This window comes from Megalops cyprinoides, chromosome 6 (genome assembly GCF_013368585.1).
Source record: "Megalops cyprinoides isolate fMegCyp1 chromosome 6, fMegCyp1.pri, whole genome shotgun sequence".
NCBI classification, from domain to species: Eukaryota; Metazoa; Chordata; class Actinopteri; order Elopiformes; family Megalopidae; genus Megalops; species Megalops cyprinoides.
This window is the reverse complement of record NC_050588.1, coordinates 32,711,161-32,731,144: the sequence shown is the minus strand read 5'-3', so window position 1 is coordinate 32,731,144 and position 19,984 is coordinate 32,711,161. Positions and strand designations below refer to the sequence as shown.

Below are 19,984 nucleotides of genomic sequence, written 5' to 3'. Positions count from 1 at the left end.
ACAGAAAAACACTTACTAACGCTATCTAAAATATGTCCACTTTAATCATGCCTAGATCAGCTTCAAAGATGGTCTGATTTTTGTTGGCTCCTCCTACCACGTCATTTTAGATGCCACAACAGATGTCTAACAAGGTGGCATCGGCCCATCCACATAGGTGTTAAGTTAAGCCTTTGGCGTCAGAGAAAAAGTAAATCAATCTTTAAAACTCATTAAGCATTTGTACAAAAAACAGCAGCTCAGGGTCATGTCCTAACAGAGGGGGCCACAAAGGAGATGCAAAGTGCATTAGAAAACACCACTCAACAGGTCTAGGATCAGGCGTATTCAGAAATGTTGCATGGATGTTTATTTGGTGTCTCTCTAGTCACATCACAGCTGAGCAGACGACAAGTTAATAACAGTCAATACCTTAAAAGTCTGCACCCTGTTGTAATATCCATCTCAAAATAATTATTGGGGGGCTGACAGCACAACATGATTTGTTCATTTAAATAAGAATCTTAGGTTGTTCTTGAGTGTTAACATAATAGAAGTCAGCAAGGTGGTGACAGCTGATATCTGTTCTAACAGTACTCATTTAATTGGATCTTAATGGTGGGTGGCTATCAGCCTGTCCACTCACTGTACAACAGTGAAGTACTGCCAGAGGCATCCGGAGCAGACCACAGCAAAATGGCTACATACACCACAACATGGACATGTAAAACAGAGCTCAGTGGCTCATTTGAGTTGAATGAAAGGGCACTTTCTGGCTTTTTTCTGCTTCTTTTTCCTGCATCAATGTCTATCTTTCTCTTCAAGCTTGTGATTTTTTCACAATGGTATGGTTTTAGGAATAGGTGCATCTATATGGGCGAGATAATCTTGTCAAAAAAAAATTGCGTACTCACAATCATTCTGTGGATTCACTAACAGCAATTATTAAGACTAGGATGTGAAATGACCCATTGCTGACTGCAGCAATTCATAAATTCTCATAACTGTGTGGATGTAGATTATTGCACATACTACTAAGTAAAAAATTTACAAAAACTTTTCCAGCCCAAAATGAATAGTCAACATACATGTCACAGGTACAATTAGCGGGTAATTTCTTCGCTGCTTACTGGAATCAACCTACTTCTGAAATAGTAGTGGGAAGGTACATTTTGCTGCCGTTTGGTAATTAAGCTGATTATGATTAAATGAGCTTAATCAAACAGTAAAGTGCTAGAGCACTTGACATATTTTAAAGCTGTTTGAACTCTCAATAAATTCAATACAAGCCAAGAGCTGTCTGACTTCCTTGACCAAGTTAAAAAAAAAGCTGATTTAATGAGCGCTGTGTGTTCTGTGAGAGGCTGACACAGCTAAATGTGCAGCTGTAAGAGCAGTCAATACTGCTTAAGTGTCTGTAACCAACACACACACACACCTTTTTATTTAGACAGCCTTTTAGAAGAGCCGCTGACATTGTTCTTACGATCTTAATGAAGGTGAATGAAGGCTCGAATTGCAGGATGGCTTCAAAATAAACTGCACTACAGCTTCAATACTACGTTCATTTATTTTTTGCCTGTGAATATTTGACCTCAAATTTGGCGAGATTAAGTTTGAATACCTGGGTATCCAATATCCAGAAGTATTTTACTCTTAACATTTCGCTCTGCAGAGAGCAATGAAATATGTTTGCAGTAGGAAAATGAGAGGCATTCTTCAAAAGGTTAATGGAAAGGGGTTATTCAGAACAGATCTGATCAACAGCTCATGTAATCAATCATACTTTCATATGAATAGCAATTGCTATTCTTAATAAACGAGCACCTTTGTTTATACTTCACAGTTCATTTAAAGGGCGTACACACATATAATACTGAAGCCTCTTATTAGTAGCTGCAGACACACTTTGCATTCAGATACACACTCTGCATTAACATGCAGTGCACAAACAGACATACACACAAAAGCGTACGTACTCAGAGGCATGCATGTGAGGGCATGCACAAACACATACTGATGCAGGTTTAAGTCATGCAGTAATCACCAGTAATTGGTAAATCAAGCTATGGTTTGTCTATTGTGGTTTGTTTTGTTTTAAACAGAGTCCTCTGGATTAAGAAGGCCAAAGCAACATTATTTTTTGGCAAAGCAACATTATTTAATCTGGGAAGCTCTTCCATTAAATAACTTCATAAATTATTGGTGGTTACACAGAGTTTAGATGCTGCTCCCTAAGGGAGTACCTGTTACTTAGACAATAAAACAAACACTGCTATTCTCCCGTGAGGGGAAGCAGTGGCACTGGTAGCCGTAGCAATGAGAGCAGCTGTTTCAATATTAGTAGATGTACTAGCCTATCATCTATTTATTTTAATTTGGCTCTTGTCCTGATTCTCTTAAACAGCAATTATTATAAACATATATTAGCATAAATATAAATTAATATTTACGGTGATATTATTTATCTGTTGAATCTTATTATTTATCACTTTAATATTATTTCTCTACGTTGTAATACAAAATAATACCAAAATATCAGCTCGCAGAGATGTACTTTGATCTTGTTTTATTTGGTCTATGAATGAGGACAGGCCTTTGTGTTTGCCAGAGATATTCGATGGGGCGGTCTCCAAACCGCGCCGCTCGGGCGGCAAACTCCACAGTTGCTCCGCTGCTCCGGCTCAATCTGTCACCAGCCAATAAATCGACTTGAGCCACTTCACGGAGTAGAGACAGCAATTAATGGATTCATCCATTTTTGACTGCCAGAGCTTTGACGCGGGGAGCGGCAAACGCGCATAGATTATCTGACCCCGGAGTGCAGGCGGCGACCGCCTCAGTGCTCCATTAGCATTCCCTGCCACCACGGCATCCGTCTGCGCAAACATTACAGGAGACACATCCGTGTGCCTGAATGTCATTTGCTCGGCCAAACGTTATTAATCACACGCTGAGGAGCGGCGGCCGCAAAACGCGTTACGAGCGCGGCGGGGGGGAAAAAAGGTGCTCGGCGGGCGGCCGAACCCGCGCTCGCCGGCACCTGTTGAGCGGGCGCGGCTGTCTCCCGGCGCGGAATGGAGTCGCGAGCGGGCCGGGGCGCACTTTTGCGGTGTGCACGGGGAGCGTGATGCGCGACGTGCTAAAGGAGAGAATCAACCGACGATCGATCAAGAAGCCCGCACTCCGTGATCGCGAGGAGGAGGTCCTGAGCTCGCCGGCGCAGTGGCGCAGGGGGGCTGGCACAGCTGTAGCTGAGAGAGCAGTGCCTGACGGAGCTCTAGCCCTGGGGTGCTATGCAATGCCAAGTATCTGGGACATCCCGCAAAAGCAATGGGAATAATACCCATCCAGCCCATAACTGCATGGCCCTTTAAAGAATCACTGGCACTTGCACTGGGAATAGATTAATTTGAATATTCAAACGTGTTTTTTTCCCCCAGAATTGTCCTCTCTGATGGGGATCATTCAAGTGATTTTGAACCTGCTAAACCGGGGGAACTGAAAGCTTTTTTTTATTTGACTGGTTTTGGTCTTTAATCAACGCTTTCCCATTGAGCACACACAGGCCCTCAGAGCCCACAGACAGGTTACTGGTGTGCGAAAAGGCAATGGAAGCAGAGCCTTCAATAATGAACACAGCATGCGCGGCGACAAGCCGCGTCACAGCGGTGAACGCTTAACGAATCTGAATTAGTGTGCCCACTTGAAAGAGGTTGTGACATTTTTAGTAGAAAATAATTACTAATTTGACATGGAATGTAAAGCAGTGTTTTAAGCCTTCCTCTTGGTGGATGAGTGCAAGTAAAGTGTACAAAGAGTAGCCCTAAGAGCAGTCATTATTGTGCCAGGGGCTTATGCAAATTTCCCTTATTGAAAGGTGTACTTAGTCTACGGCGCATGAAATTCACTCTCTGAATTTAGGCCATTTAAAATGATAATTCACTGGCCTTAGACTTGTCTTACATTCAACCAGTAACGAATAGGATGATGTAAATATGTGAGTGACACTGATCCTGATCAGAGCAGTTTTTAAGACTGCAATGCACTTGATACTGATACCGATAATATATAGGTCCTCTATCCAATACTACTGCAATGTGCTTTGTCCTTAAATCTGAGCAATACACCAAGACAGAGGTCCTTTTTTTGCTGATTGCTTTTGATTTAGTTATTTTCTTTCAGTGCCTTTCGAGTTCAGTGACCACAAAACGCAATGTTGGGGGAAACAATGGCTGTGTAAATGTATGTGCCACTTAAACATAAGGAGACAGTGCATTACTGTAAGTCTGGACAGAGGCCTCAGCCTCTCCGGTTTTCGTGCACGTGGCAAACATGAATGGCACATTGGTGCACAGATGAGTAAAACAATGGCGTGACAAAGTTCAAGATGCGTAGCTAGAAATAAACATACAATACCCCACACTCAGAGTTCTCCATGTGTGTATTTCTCTAGCAGGTGCAGGTTTGCGAGAAAGAAGAAGAGAGAGGACGTAAGACTATTGTATGAAAGGTGTCGGCACATTATTATTATTATTATTATTTTACAACTAAGTTAACACTTGACACACAAGATCAATAAAGCTTACAGTTTTTTTACCACAAATATATGGCTTTGGATAAAAAAAAAAAATCATTAATACATCAACATTCCTAAATACGTGCATGTTTGAAAAGTAACTGAAAATAGCTGACAGAAGGTGTTGACACTCTGTCTTTGTGAGGATGGGTATGCTTGAATGACTCAATGCACAGTATGTCTCAGCTGTGATAAAGCACTTTAGAAGGAATGGATGGATTCTTGATTGCTGTGTCAGGAAGTGGTTATTCACAATGGTTGTGCTGTACATGTAATCTACAGCCCACCCCCCATTAAAAAAATTAAGAAATGAAAAAAAATAAATAAACAAGAGCACATGCAAATGATACACCACATAATACAACAGAGTCACTTCCCATATCAGTCTGACTTATTCCAGATTCACCCAGCAGTAGGCTCTTGGAAATGACCAACTCTCAGCTGTAGAAATATCACTTTCGAATATCACTCTTCATTTTCAAACTTTGAGCAACAATTTAAAAATAAAGAAGTTTTGTGCTGTCACTGGAGCCTGACCCTGACTAGTAGGACCTGAAACAGATCAGACTGCTGAGGAACAGAAGACCAGTCTCCACCCCATGTATGGATGCATGTTATGGCAGATCTCATTAAGTGAAATGTAGCAGCTGTTCAAATGGTGAATCCCTTCCACTTCCATGATCCTTGGCTGAACTTTGCTCCTTGGCTCTGTGTTTGGCTCTTGTGTTATTATAGAAATGCAGCAACTACTCAAGTCAACACTACTACCTATTACACAGGCAGGACTGAAACCAAGATGCCTGCAAGATGTATTTGATCAAAATAAGAAACACCTACCAAACTGTCATTAGCTTCTGTTTTTTGTTATTAATTTTAGCTGTGTTTAGTAACTATTGACACGTATGAAGTATCTTCACACCAGCAACGATCATTGTATATCATATTTCATCTATAATTTTCCACAACAAAGTAGAATATTTTTCATACACCAGATCTGGGCATAACACACAAAAAAGGTTGAAACCATAATGATGCAGTAAACATTATAGCTACCACATTCTTTTTCAAAATCATGTTTTTGTTATCGCACATAATACACAGGCAGAAGTAAAACCGTGTGCCATGTTAATCTAACCCAAAATGTGCTGCGTAAATCAAAAAGCTATACTCTTCGGTCATATAGATGGCCCCTGAATTACATAAGGGTTATTTCTGGAGGTTGCTACATACCTTTGATTTTACATAACCCTTGAGCTATGCAATTATAAGTGTATCTCCTACCGCCCTTACATTTGTGTGTGGTGTGGTCTTACTGCACCTTTTTCTTTACCTAGCTCATACTGTAAATACATCTCTGATTTTTTTTAGATTTATGTATATACATGGGGGCTTACGCAAAGTCAAATTTATTTATGTAGAGTTTTATGCAACCCATCTATGATTACATCTTTAAAAGTAAATGTACAAGTGACTGGCAAAGTAAGCTAGAGAATATTAAACAATTTTTGGATATTTTGTGAAACCCTCCGCTGTCTTGATATGTTGTTTGCATATGAACGAAACATTGATATAAATGTTGCATAAACATACTCCTGAAATTGAGATCGCATTAGTGCTAGTTTTTCTGTATTTTAAAGAGGAATGGACCACAGCTTGGTGCTATTTTCTTTCACATTCAGTGCATATGGCTGTCTTTATTTTCTCATAAAAGTATGATCCTTGAGACACTGAGTTCAGCAGTTTTATCAGATGAGACATCGAGATGAGAGCTGCTTAAAGCAAGTGTGGTTACTCTAACAGAATTAAGGACCAATATGAACAGTATTTTCTTTTAATAAAGTAAGAGAATATAATGGCCAGTGTAAATTCCGAAAACAGATTTAGCACATACGGATTGACTTGTTTGCCGACTGAAACAAGTGCAAACGTTATTTAGGATAAAATAAGTTCAGTGATGAGGACAACCTCCTTCACTGCCCCTGCAGTTCTCTTTAGGACATTACTCAGCCATGTAATTCCTTGTTCCAGCAGATATTTGAAACATAAATACTTAAACACAATTTATCATGGAACGTGTAAAAGGGGCATTTTAAATGAACTGTAAGAGCCCAGAGCCTGTTCGATTGGGCCAGAAAACATAAATCCACCATTAAGTCTCGCCAGGCCATTCAATTAATTTTTATAGCGCTATGGGATAAAAAATGAAGGCTGCCTGTACAGCTCAAAAAACATATGTCGCCCTGCCTTTTCAAAATTAAAAGGACAGTTTAGCCATATCCAACAAGTATTTTCCAACAAATTATTCATTGGAACTGAAAGCCGTGAAAAGGGGTACTAATATATAAAACATCGTCCTCCTCTTGTCCATGGCAAAAACATAAAAAATAGATGACCGAGCAAAAGTTGAGCATTTAAGGCTATTGCCGGCTAAGTGCTTTTCTCCGTTGACCCTGCTCTGCATCTAACATGGCAGGAAGGGCTGTTAATGGCCTCGGCTATTTATGAGAATGCTGGGTTCCAGTTGTCTGATTTACATAGATGCCCTGCTCTAGCAACACCCACGTAGCTCTCTCTCTCCCCACCAGTGCTGATTCCCCTGTGTCCTGCATTAATTAATACATATGACACACTACACACAGAGGCATTCTGGCTGTTAATGTGGCCTCTTTTCTCCACAGGTTGCCTGGTCTTCCAGTGCTGATACAAACCTAAATGAAATGTTTCTTACTGCAAACCCCTAAGTGCCATCTACAGCTCATCATTGACTTTTTTCTCCTCATAAAGTTAACAATAATAATACTACACGTGGGCTTGAAAAGCAATGTCCTAGCTCTAATATGTCATAATTATAAAAAATAATAATTTATCTTTTGTGTTTATATTTTCAAAACTTTATCATGATGCATTTCCTGAAAGAAATGCAGACACCATTAATTATCAATGCATAAAATGTTATTCTGGGACCTTTTCTGGCCCTTTACCATCTGTCATCAAAGACAGTCAAACACAGCCCCAGTTCCTGACTTGCATATCATTAATGGGATGTATTAAAGGGCATGACCATGGTATTAGCGTTAAACTCCAACATCTGGCCATGCTTGACCTTACCAAGGTGGGGAGTAGGCGATGAAAGCATGATTATCTACCGAATCTAAATATAATTATTTAGAACAATTATTTCAATATTACCAACTGTACATTTTCAAGATCATTGGTCACTTGATACAATACTACAGCAGAATAATAAAGAATTTAAACTCAGACCATACTGTTGTGCATCTGCATTTGGGCAGACATAGTCAGTTTTCGTCAGAGTATCTGTGTATACTTTTTACCGGAATATAAGAATACAACCTTCGTTTCACTCCTGTATTGCATCACACCATTACCAGTTACAAGCATATGTTCTTCACTATTTTTTAGGGACTTAAATTTTAAAGTCTGTATAAATCAGATTTAACAGAGTTAGTTTAAATCTGACAATGTGCAGTAGATGACAGTCTCCTAATGTTCTAATGAATTGCATCACACCTATATACAGTTTCACTTTTAGTTTAAATACAGGTGTGCATACAATGTCTGAGACGTACTCTGGTACGAGTGACAAGAGAACATTTAATTGAGATTTTGTTTTCATCTCCACTTTAACATTAATGGATGGTGGTTTATAAATCAATAGTTTGAGTCTCTGACCATTTACAACCATTTTTCAATGGGTGGAGTAACAGCTAGCCTCATCATACTGTATCAGGTATAGTGGATTATGTGGCTCACATGCTCAGCTTCATTGGATGGATTAGCGAAATTCCTGTTGGTCCTACCATGTCGGTCTCCTGTTTGTCCACAGCAAGCCAATGAAAATATTGCCATAAATTATGTGTCAATAAGGTAAGGACGGTAGCACTGCTGTTTGATTGTTTATTTAAAAGCTAATTAAACAGTTATTTGATTATTAAACAGACATTCTTCAAACACTAGCATTTTATGTAAGAAAAAAGTTTGTTTTATGGCATGTCATTTATCATTCATTAAATGTATTTCCTCACTAAATTATCAAAATTCTGTTGGCACTTCGAAGCATTTTTAATGTCCTAACAAAGCTTGCTGTCTAGCGTTAGAAAACCCTGCATATTTGTTTCAGAGGTACATTAGAGATACATTTTTTTTCTGTCGCTTGCGGCCCTGAAACGATTCAATTGACTTCCAATGTAAATGCATATGAAGTTCTGAGTTTCATCTGGGAGATTCCCAATGCAGATCAGCAGTGTTGTCAAATAACCACGGGAAAGTCAAGGGCAATTTACTCATTCATGTCGTATGCATTTAAAAATCAATTCCAGGTTTGAACTCCCTATTGCCCCCTCAGCGTTTGGCCTTGTTCTACTGGGTGGAATAATGAAAGGAATAAAGATAAATAATATAAAAAAGTGATAACCCTATCAGTGCAAAATGGCATGGGCAGTATGTAATTAGGGCAATTCCAGAGAGCGGGAGAGGGAGAGAGATAGGAGACAGAAATGCGATGGGAATAAGCCAGTGTGCATGTTTAACAAGAGACAGAAAGCTGTGTGGCCTCAGAGCACCCCAAAACCCCACCTGTCATTCACCTTAGCCTAGGCCCACATGATAAAACAGCACAGTATTAACCGTTATCCATTCCTGTCACACAGGCTACGGGAGCTTGCACCTGCAGCTGCGGGAAAGGCCGGCAGCTACGCTACTGCCCGTTACCTTCGCTTAAACGTCAGCACCACTCCCAGCAGGATGATGACGAACATGAGGATCCCCGCGATGACGCCCGCCATCTTGACCGTGCTGTCCACCTGCTTCTCCGGCTCCACGGCGTTGGAGTTCTGGGTGGAGGCACCTGCAGGGTGCACAGACACATCACAGAGAAGGGAGGGGGAGTTTACCGCCGGCGCCCGCTGCCCAACGACCACACTCCCCAGCAGAACACGCACACACATACACACACACAGAGCCATAGCAACATTTAACCATAACCAACAGGAACAAGAGAGAGAACAAAGGTGGTCACATGGGCATGCACGCTGATGTCACGGGCATCCCCGCGACAGTGCAGGAGGTGTTGTCTTGGATGAATCGTGGACAGATGGGTTAACACTTTACTGCTCTGATTGGCATGCCAGCAGAGCCATGGCAGCCATTTTGGTCTTTAGAACAGTAACAGTCGTTTAAAAAAAAAAAAAAAAAAAAAAAAAAAACATATTGCTTCTGGGAATGGCCAAGCTATGACAACTGTTAGTCAACATCAAATCACGATCACACATGTCTGAAAATGACCAGTGGCGACGAGCATGCAAATAACAGCTAGTGTACACAGAAGAAAACGGATGATAAGAATGACTTCAGTGGTGATGTATTCTTATTCCTCACATTGACACGAGTCAAAACAAATGAGTTTGGTCAGGCTATAATACTGTAACATCCATGTCAAATTTTCCAATTGTGTCTTTCACAACAATACCACATGTGACATTTGAAGACTGAATGTCTTCAAAACCATGAAAAAAGGATACACGCATACACTCACACGCACACACTCACTCACTCACACACACACACACACACACACACACACACACACACACACACACACACACACACACACACACATTCATTTACAATAGGGAATGAGAAACAGCTGGGAAACACACACAGGACAATGAATCTACCAAAAAATGAGTATTTGAGTGACTCTGATCAGAGAGGCTCCTAGACTCTTTGTCCCCCTCATACCAAAATCTGCTTTAAAATTCCTAGACTGTTCTCTCACCCCATACTGAAATCTGCTTTGAAACTCCTAGACTGTGCTTTCACCCATACTGAAATCTCCTTTAAAACTCACAGATTGTTCTCTCACCCCTTGCAGAAGTCTGTTTTAAACCACCTACACTGTTCTCTCACCCGATACTGAAATCCGCTTTAAAATTTCTAGACTGTTCTCACGCCCCATACTGAAAGCTTCTTTAAAACTCCTACATTGAAACCAACACAAACTCATTTCAGACAAGGATTCAGTCCATCCTAACCAAGGATGACAAGGGCCTTATTTTCTCCTCCTGACATTTTAATACAGACCACTAAAGGTTGCTTCTCGCTTTTCCTCTTCTGAACCAAAATCTTTATGGTAGACCTCAATGTCCAATAAAGTGTGTTGTAAACAAGAACGGTCTATAACTATAAGTTATAATAAAGTCATACAGTATTACAGCATTACAGTATAAAGTATTACAGTGTTACAGAAGGTCTGTAGTTTCCATTGACACTTCATCCGGTGCAAACAGTACCTACATCAGAGGCAGCGGTAGCTTCATGCTTGTTTTCTTAATAAGTGAACATTAGAAAAATGTAGACTAATTCCAATAAGTACTACTAATTGGTACTGTCCCAATGGAATTAGTTTTAACATCAACAAAATATTTTATTTAAGCCTTGCAACACTGGTAATGACAATGCCAAACAATACCAATGGCTTGCAAAAAATGTCTGAACTCATAAGGAAATGTAAGAATGTAACTCCATATATACTGGAATATGTTATATCCTGAATAAACAGCATGCAGAGATTCTCAATTTGACTTAGCAAACCGTACATATACTTGAATGTGATATTAAATGTAACAATTATGCATGATCAATGTTCCTTTCTGTGATGTTGTTGCATATGTTTCCTTGAGCTTTGCTTTGCAAAAGGCTATTCAGTTTCTTTTCACAGTCAAAAAAGGTACTGAATGGCATCCAATTCTGCACCACAAAATCTTTATGTAAATGCACTTTAGTATTTCATTCACTAGTACTAGGTACTGCACACCATCTGAGTATAATTTAGCTCCTGCGATTAAATGGTCTCACAGACAAGTTTACAAAGAACTAGAGAACAATGTTGAATCCAGGACAAAGAAAAAGAGACTAAAGTGAAATCCAGGACAAAGTATTATCTTCAATAAAGGAACACAGCATGACCTTATAATGGAACAAAACCATAAGTGAGAACATCTTTGATAAATATACGACAAATAAATTCATAATTGGTTGGACATTTGAAGTAGCTTGCTAACACCTCCTAATCAGTGTACATCTAAATGATAACTCAGCCTTGGCAAGCCATTAAAAGTCACTGATACATTGATTAGAGTGTGTGGGTGTTTTTTTTTTTTCATCTCAACCTTGTGGAGGCTCCTCTGCACAAACTACAAAGGAAATATTCTTCTGAACTTTCAGATGAAGACACTAACTGCCTTGACATTTCTTAAGCTATGCTTCAAAAATAATTTTGGCACTTTAGAAATAATTTCCCTTTGACAGACGGGGAGACAAGATCTATAAATGGACTCTCCTAAATCATTTACATTTCCCAATAGACAGTCTCCAACAGTATAGTGTTTATGCCTGTTTTACAATTCCTATATACCATCAATTGTCTTTTCTGTACCCATATACAGCTCTTTTTTTTTTACATAACCTGTTGTGGACACAGTTATTACAGCATGTGCACATACAGTAACAACTACGGAAGTCTGGCTTAAATAGATAAAATTCAGATTTAGTTAAGAATCTGTCATTATTTCCCAGCGGCTAGTGGCTGCTCAGCCCCCCACAATAAGCCACCACCTTGTGCCTGTGCCTGTCTGTCGTCTGTGTCAATCACATTCCTCACGGATCTCAGTCTGAGGTAAGGATTGGATTTGTGTCTCTTTGCTTTTTGAACGGAATTGCAGGAATCAGTTTCACGGAGATGGCGAGATTTAACTCAAATTTGACGCAGGGCTTTTCTTCTGAGCCATGTGACAATAATTCACCTCTGCCAGGGACACAGACATTTTTTATCCCCGTACTATCACTCCCACCAACAGAAATCAGAGCATAGCAACATCCTGCCGCCATAACCGGCTCTCTGATTAATAAACAGCGCATATACCGCACAGTATGTGGAGGACATGCAGCCAGCATGTATTTTTAGTCAAAAGCTTTTAGTGTATGTTTGTGCTTCCTTACAGGTCACTCATTCTGAATTGGCTGTGTATTTCCTGTGTGTCCCACTGCTTAGCAACCTGGTTCTGTGTCCTTCACAAGACAGGGACTGATTGGGTTCAGGAGTCTGCGATGTCAACAGAAGCTCATCTGGCTGTTTTGCCCTATTTTCTGATATGATACCAGGGAAGGCCGCCCCGCAATCTGACTTACTTAACGGGGTCCTGAGCGTGTGTCTGCCTGGCTTATCTTGCTTATTTTCAGATGGCTGTTTGCTGAAAGCAGAGCCAGGAAATATTGCTTATGGGAGTTTTAACCACAGTCCTCCCACTGAGTAGCCTCATTCCAGATGACAAAAAGAAGAAAACAGGCTTCAGTCAAAAACCTTGGCTTTTACACCACTCTAAAATACCACTACTAGCATTTCTCATGCCATTTACTGATCCCATAATTTAATTATAATCAGAAAATGGCTGATCAGGCTTTGTAATAGTAAATCATTGTAAGGATTGGATTTATAAGCATATTTACTAAGGTTATGATAACGGTTTGGGTCAGCTCCAACAGCAAATCTATAACTGTAGCAACAGGCATGGTAAGACAAAAGCCAATAACTCTTTATTCGTTGGTAATACAATACACACACAATACATTACTGGCTTTGATAATTACTTATCTGTAACAACATACTACGTGATACAACATCTAGCAATAGAGGATGACATGGGTCAGTGTGTTGGGGGAAGCACACGGGTCTCAGACGCATTACTGGAATTGCCTGGAATAAACTGCTGGTCATCTGGAGGTGTAAAAAACAGTGCAGGCTTGAATGTAGCTGGTCTACTGTCAGCGCAAAGGAAAGTGGGGATGTACACGCTTTATAAGGAACCCTCTGAGAAGGAAACAATACTTCCCTTGCACTGTTCCACTTCCACTTGCAGAGGGTCAGGAACCCCCCGCAATGAAGGATGGTGGAAAAGCGCCAAAGATCAGGGCATGACAGACTTTCTGCTCTTCCAATAATGTGTAATTTTCGAGAATCCTCACCCTTAAGGCACGTCTCCCCGCTCTCAAGCTCCAGTAGAGGACTAATGACCGGATACATCTGTCTCGGGTTTTTTCGCGCCTGACCCCACCACGAAGGCTGCACAGAGGTCACACAGCACAAGGGAACAGAACGCTCCGCCTTCAGCAACTGTTTTCCAATGGGGCTTGTAATTGTGACATGATTTCTGGGCCCAGGGCACCAGTCCCTCATCAATATTAACCTCCACCTGAGCACCTTCCCTGGTTGTCAGCTCAACTGTCGGGACTATATTGATTATGTGGTCTGCAGGTGGTCGCCACTGAAACAGTTGGTATCCCCTGCTGGAAAGACTCTCATATTGACCACCTGCACACATGCTCAGTTAATTCCCCATTGTTTGATATATATATATATATTTTTTTTTTTTTTGTCTTTTCAGGAAATGTTTGCAAATGGGCTTTCTAATTCCCACTTTAACCACAGAGATCAAAGCTTAAAGTGCAGAGCTCCCTAAAGACACAAGTCATTTGGTGCATTATTTAAAATCCCTGATCCGTGGTAAAAATCGTAATCTTCCTGTGATTAAACGCTCACCGGGCTCTGCCTCTCACCCACAGAACTGGTTGTTTGCCAAAAAGAATATGTAAATCCTTTTATTTTGGGTTGGGGTAAAATTAAGTATCAGAAAGGAATTATTTTTAAAACCGATGATATTAAAACTTAATCCCGTGCGTTATATGGAAAGAATTGATTCACCGGCCCCACCATATTAATTGCTAGCATTTTCCCCTACACTTTTCCCCGCACTGCGTCTAAATGAAAGTGCATGTCAAACTTTAATAAGTGCACATCTGTGAAGATGAATTGCATAAGGACATTAGGGGCCGTAGGCGTGAGTGAGGGACATGCCAGGATTGAGGACAGACGCGTTCTACCGCCATTGTTTGGCAAAGGAAGGGGCTGGCTTCTGGGATTAGTATAGTGCTCTGGAGTGTCTCTAACAAGATTACCATCTCAGCACTGGAGCAATGGGTCAGATGGACTAAGATTAATCTCATCTTGCAGCAATGTAAACAATGCACAATGGTAATGCGGCGGGATGGGGGTCGCAATCTCAGAACTCCCCGGCGTCACCGCGTTTGGTCAGAGGCTGCACTCCATGGAAGGGCTCCATCCTTCTCCAGCGCACACACTGAAACGGTGGCAATGAACAAGGAGGAAAATAACCTTTATGCAGAGGACTCTCCACTGACTAAACACTGTGCCCTTTCCACCAACCTAGAAAAATGTCACACATTGAGTGCAAAAATATGTAGCTGGATATGTATCAAAGAAATAAATATGTACAAAATAGTGAAAGAAATGGGCTCTCTGAGAGGAGAATGTGCTTTTGTACCAAGTGCCTTGTTGATATGTAGTCAGGAGGTACTGTAGCTAGTGTATGTGTTCACCTTGTCTTATTGTAAAATATTGAGAATTATTTTGATCATGATATTGTGATTGTTATTACAGCGGTCACTGCAGCAGTCATCCAAGAAAAGCAGGCTGATTGCACATTATCCTTTGTGCAAAGTCATTTAGGCAAACATCTGCAATCTGAGCATTACATGATGCTGTAAAAAACCAGGAAGCATGTCTGTAACCAAATGGTGTGGCTACACCTTATCAAATTTATCACAGCAGGCAATTATTACCAGCAGTATGACTGCACAACTGTTTCTAGAGGCCTAAAAACCAAGTATTAACTTTGCAGAGAGGCTATTGGGTCAAATGGCTGCTGTTACTGTAGAACTGTGGGAAATGGAAATGTGCAGAACTTATTCAAAACGAATTATATATTTTTTTTCATTTTGCTAGTGGCAACATGCACATTTAAGTTTGATTGATCCAATTTTCAATTTAAATCATCACATCAGCATGTCAGCGCACTTGACTACCGTAACCTGGTCCTCAAAGATGAACGGCTGAAATCAGCATAAATCCGCTTCAACTTCATTCCGGATGCTTTTTAAAAACAATTTTCCAGGGGGCCCAAGCGGTTCAGTCAGCAGGGTGTTCGCTTTGAGCTCAGACTGCGCCCTACAGCCCAGGTTCAAACCACGTCATTTGCCACCAATGACTGGGATCCCACAGCAGCAAAACAAATTGGCTTCGTTCCGCAGTGGATAGGGGTGACTAAGTTGGCCAGGGCTCCCTCCTCTCACTGCCACCGGGCACCATCCGATTCTTTAAGAACCTGTGAGATGCTCTAATGGCATCAGTGGAGTAGCACCTTATCGTCCAATAAGCACCCACTCCACTGTAGTGCACTGTGGGAGTTGTAGTGTAAAAAAAACTGCCACTGGCTGCATGTGAATGTATCGTACGATTCCATTCATTTCACCTTAGCACAGGGGTTATCACGGTGAGATGAGTCTAGTATACAATTAGCAATTCCAAAATAGGTTGCAATTAGGGAAAAAATAAAAAAATAAACAAATCGGCCACTCTATATTTAATGCTGGTCATGCTGTTGTGCAGTGGACAGATTTGTGTCTCTTCTGTTAAGACCTCTTGTTTCAGTCCTATCCCTCAGAGCTCACTGTGCAAACATCTCTGAAATTCCTCTTCATAATGAAAATGTCCAGGTCCCTCTTCCTTTCTCCTGCCTGTGACGTCAACTCAAGTTTTATCTCAATCTATTTCTGACCAGGGTCGGGCCGAGTGAATATCTTGTAATTGTGCATCGGGGCAGATGGAAACGCAGCTGATGTTTCAAGGGCAGATTTTGAATAAAACATTTCACACACCGACCGCAGTCCGGACACCTGCAACGGCACTTTGCATGCGCTACAAAAAGGAGACTGGCAGGTCCACCACACAGACGCATCCTCCTCAAATCCAGCTCCAGTGCCCGGGAAATCAGCATTTAGCATTTATCAGTGAAAACACTGATGGGACCACTAAGACGCGCAACACACGGAGGGAAACTTTCATGTAATCTCTCATTAATAAATTCAAGAGGAAGCACACTTATGTGAAACTAACAGGTTTTAGCAAAGGAGCAAATGGGCTGCTCTTCCCAATTTGTACATGAGGCCGAGTCGACAACAAACACAATGGTGACTTTCACTACTGATCAGCCTAAACAACAGGCAGCAGAACATGACCAGTTTCACAGTGTATCTGGTCACCGTTACACATCATTGAAAAAGTAACTTACAGATATAAACTGTATCTATAGAATAAACTATAAGTATAGATGTCAATGTTTGAAAACTTATACTCGGCTTTGGCAGAGCACACAAAAAACAGACCTTTTTCTTCTTGACACACAGTGGTACACTTTGTCTTTAACTTTGAACAACCAACGTTGCTTTTTTTTTTGCACAGGATTTTTTGTGAATTTTAAAGACACCCAACACAGGCTGCTGTGCATCTACTGGAAAAGATAACACTTCCTGAGGAAGGGGCAAAGCGAAGTAAGATACAATTCGAAAATACTGTGCAGAAATCAAACTGAGTCCTGAAGGAATGCTACAAAAGCCATAGCGAATTCCCAGTGATGCACCTGGTTGCATTCCAGGCTGGAACGTGAATCCATCAGGGACAGACACAGTGAGTGGAACACTGCAAAGGTGCACAATGCATTATGGGGGATGTTCATGTCAGTGGTGCAGACTTGGTTCGGGAAGGGGAGGGGTTGTGGTGTAGATAATGATGTTTCATTTTTTTGATGTTTTGCTCAGAAACTTATTAAAGCTCATCACCGACTCCTATCTCTTAGATGTATCTCACATGTATCTCCTCTATATATTTTATTAACAATACACATGTATTAAAAAACTGAAACCGATAAAAAATAGATATTATTTAAATTTAATTTCAAACCTGCTCAGTATATATTAAATTATATATGTGCTTTTTACATTTTAAATCCTAAAAATGATTAGTGTCTTTTGTTTTTCTCAATGGATTAGACATGACGGCCTGTTGACATCTGAAAGCTTTGAAATCAAACAAGGGGAAGCACTAATTATTCAGTTATTTTCTTACCACAGTTTAAACAGACACAACATTGAACTACATGAAAACAAATGTTTAATTTTCACATTTCATTTCTGCCTATCCCTCAGATTATAGATTTTCTTGCATATGGTTGTTTTTTTCTCTCCTTGTATATGGGATAAAACATATGCCTGATTAAAAGCATAATAAGACTCTGAGCAAAACTGCAAGAAAATCAAAACGGATGTAAGGGGCTTTCAAAAATGAAGCAATGATAACAATCATAATAAGAAGAACAACAATACATATTAAGGGCACCAAGTCTCAATGGACTAAGGTGACAGCAAACTACACTTTTGTGGATCAGACATGCAAACCAATGCATTAAAATGTTTAAAACCAAATAAATAAATAGATCAAAAATATATATAATACAAACAAAAGGAGTAAACGATAAAAGCAAATGAATAAAACAGAACAGAAGAAAGAAATCTGGCTATGGAGCAATAATCACCTTCACTGGGGATGACAAGAATGTACGGCGTGGTTATTTGTCCCCTACCTATTACCACTAAGAACAAGGTTTATAGTTCCAGGTCAGCATGCATGAGAGAAAAGAAACAAAGAAAAAAGTCTAAAAACAAAATACGCCTTCATAGTCAAGAGCTTCAGGTCCTCCCTTGAATTGCACAAATTAAAATACAGCAGTTGGAACAAAAATTGATTCAGGTGATAAAGCTTAAACATTTGGAGACAGTCGAAGGCTATGGGGAGCATAGATATATAAAAATTACTGAATATGTATTTCTGCAGGTGTTTGAAAGCTCCATCAAATGCAATCAGTATATCAAGAAGCGTTCTTGGCTGCATTTGCAAGTCGTCAAAATTGATTCCTGGAGCCGTTTTAGAGGGTTGATACCCAGTGCATGTGAATGAGTATTGGATGCAAGCATTGACATTAACCTGTGGATCTGACTCAGAAAACAAACAAATGAAAAAGAAAAGAAGAATAATCAAATGTTTGAACTTTGCGGCATAGTGGCTTTTATCTAAATTTGGATGACATCAGCAGGCAAGGTCAGATAGTATATATCTAAAATTGAATTACAACTCAGTTTTATAACAAAGCGTAACCTTTGTTGTCAGTTCAGTTTTCTTTTGTATCATTACGGTTTAGGTGATAGCGGACAAAAGTGCCACAAAGTTTAAAGCATGTCTTTTCCAAAGCAGAGACACGCAAATCAGACTGCAGAGTTCTCCCACTCACAGTGAAACTCAACCCAGAACTGGGGAATATATAGAGAAAAAAGAAGTGTTGATGAGAAATGGCTGACGGTGGAAAAAAGGTAGGAAATACCCAAAAAAAATAAACATAATCTGCTCATATATATACATGTATATTCCAGTAGATAAGACAAAAAAATAACTTAAGTAAGGGTGGAATGACACTGTGACCTAAAGCTGCTTTGTGTGGGGAATCTACGTTCTGCATAATTTCTGTTATATTAATTGAGTTCTTTTATTAAAAAAAACTACTGACCCCAGATGTGTTTATTGGAATCCTACACTTAAGGGCATGAGGAAAATAAAAATGAAAAGGGCAGAGAGGGGGCAGAGCTTCTGTGCAGAATCTTGAATTTGAGACAGTAGATCATGCAGATCACGTTTAAACAGCAGCGAGACCTGAGCATGAGTCTGCCCAAAAACAAAATGGGTCGCGGGTTTCAAATTCGCCTTTTAAGAGTGTCTGTTTATGCTGCTGTGGTCAATTTTTTCCTTGGCACTCGTTGCAATTCTGGGATTTATTACCCATTACCACCCAGTTAATCTCACAGGCTGGATTAAACTTCCCATTGAGCCCCTCTCCTCCCCTCCCCTAGGCATTCTGGCACTTTTTAACACAGGGCCTGCATTTGAGTCAGCCTTGTGTATTGTGCACATTAATATAAAGCACAATAAAGCCTGTCTACTGAGCCTAGGACCATTAGGGTAAACCCCATAACCCCATAAAAGGGATTTATTTCAGCCTTGTTTGATCATTTAAATAACACATGCAGAAATATTACTGGAAACGGCATACCTTTAGTAGCCAGTCGCACACAGTTGATTTTTATCTCCTGGAAAGACAAAAAAGAGAAAAAAAATGTTTTATTAAACCATTTTAAAAGCTTTTTCATGAAGTACACTCTTTTGACCATGATCGTTATCTCTGGGCAATGAAAAATTCTATGAAAGATGATGACAAAGAAGACTAATGCAAAATGGCAAGGAAAACATTTTTCACAGACTGATGGTTTGAAAACTACGACTAAAACACACAAAGGATGGTACTGAATCTCAAAAGCATATCGATAAAATTAATAAGGGGAGTTTATGTGGTCAATAACTGGCTTGCTGGTTTCAGTTGTAACTACAAT

General features: G+C 40.2%; 1 protein-coding gene across 1 annotated transcript in view; it reads right to left on the bottom strand.

The window, feature by feature from the left end:
* Positions 1–19,984, bottom strand: part of ptprt (protein tyrosine phosphatase receptor type T) — a 225,580-nt gene that overhangs the window by 60,026 nt on the left and 145,570 nt on the right. Inside the window, exons 14-17 of the mRNA XM_036530574.1 lie at positions 19,648–19,684; positions 18,082–18,138; positions 9,290–9,425; positions 4,399–4,431 (exon numbers count right to left, since the gene is read on the bottom strand). Coding sequence (XP_036386467.1) covers positions 4,399–4,431; positions 9,290–9,425; positions 18,082–18,138; positions 19,648–19,684 — 263 coding nt within the window. The remainder of the gene's footprint in view (positions 1–4,398; positions 4,432–9,289; positions 9,426–18,081; positions 18,139–19,647; positions 19,685–19,984) is intronic.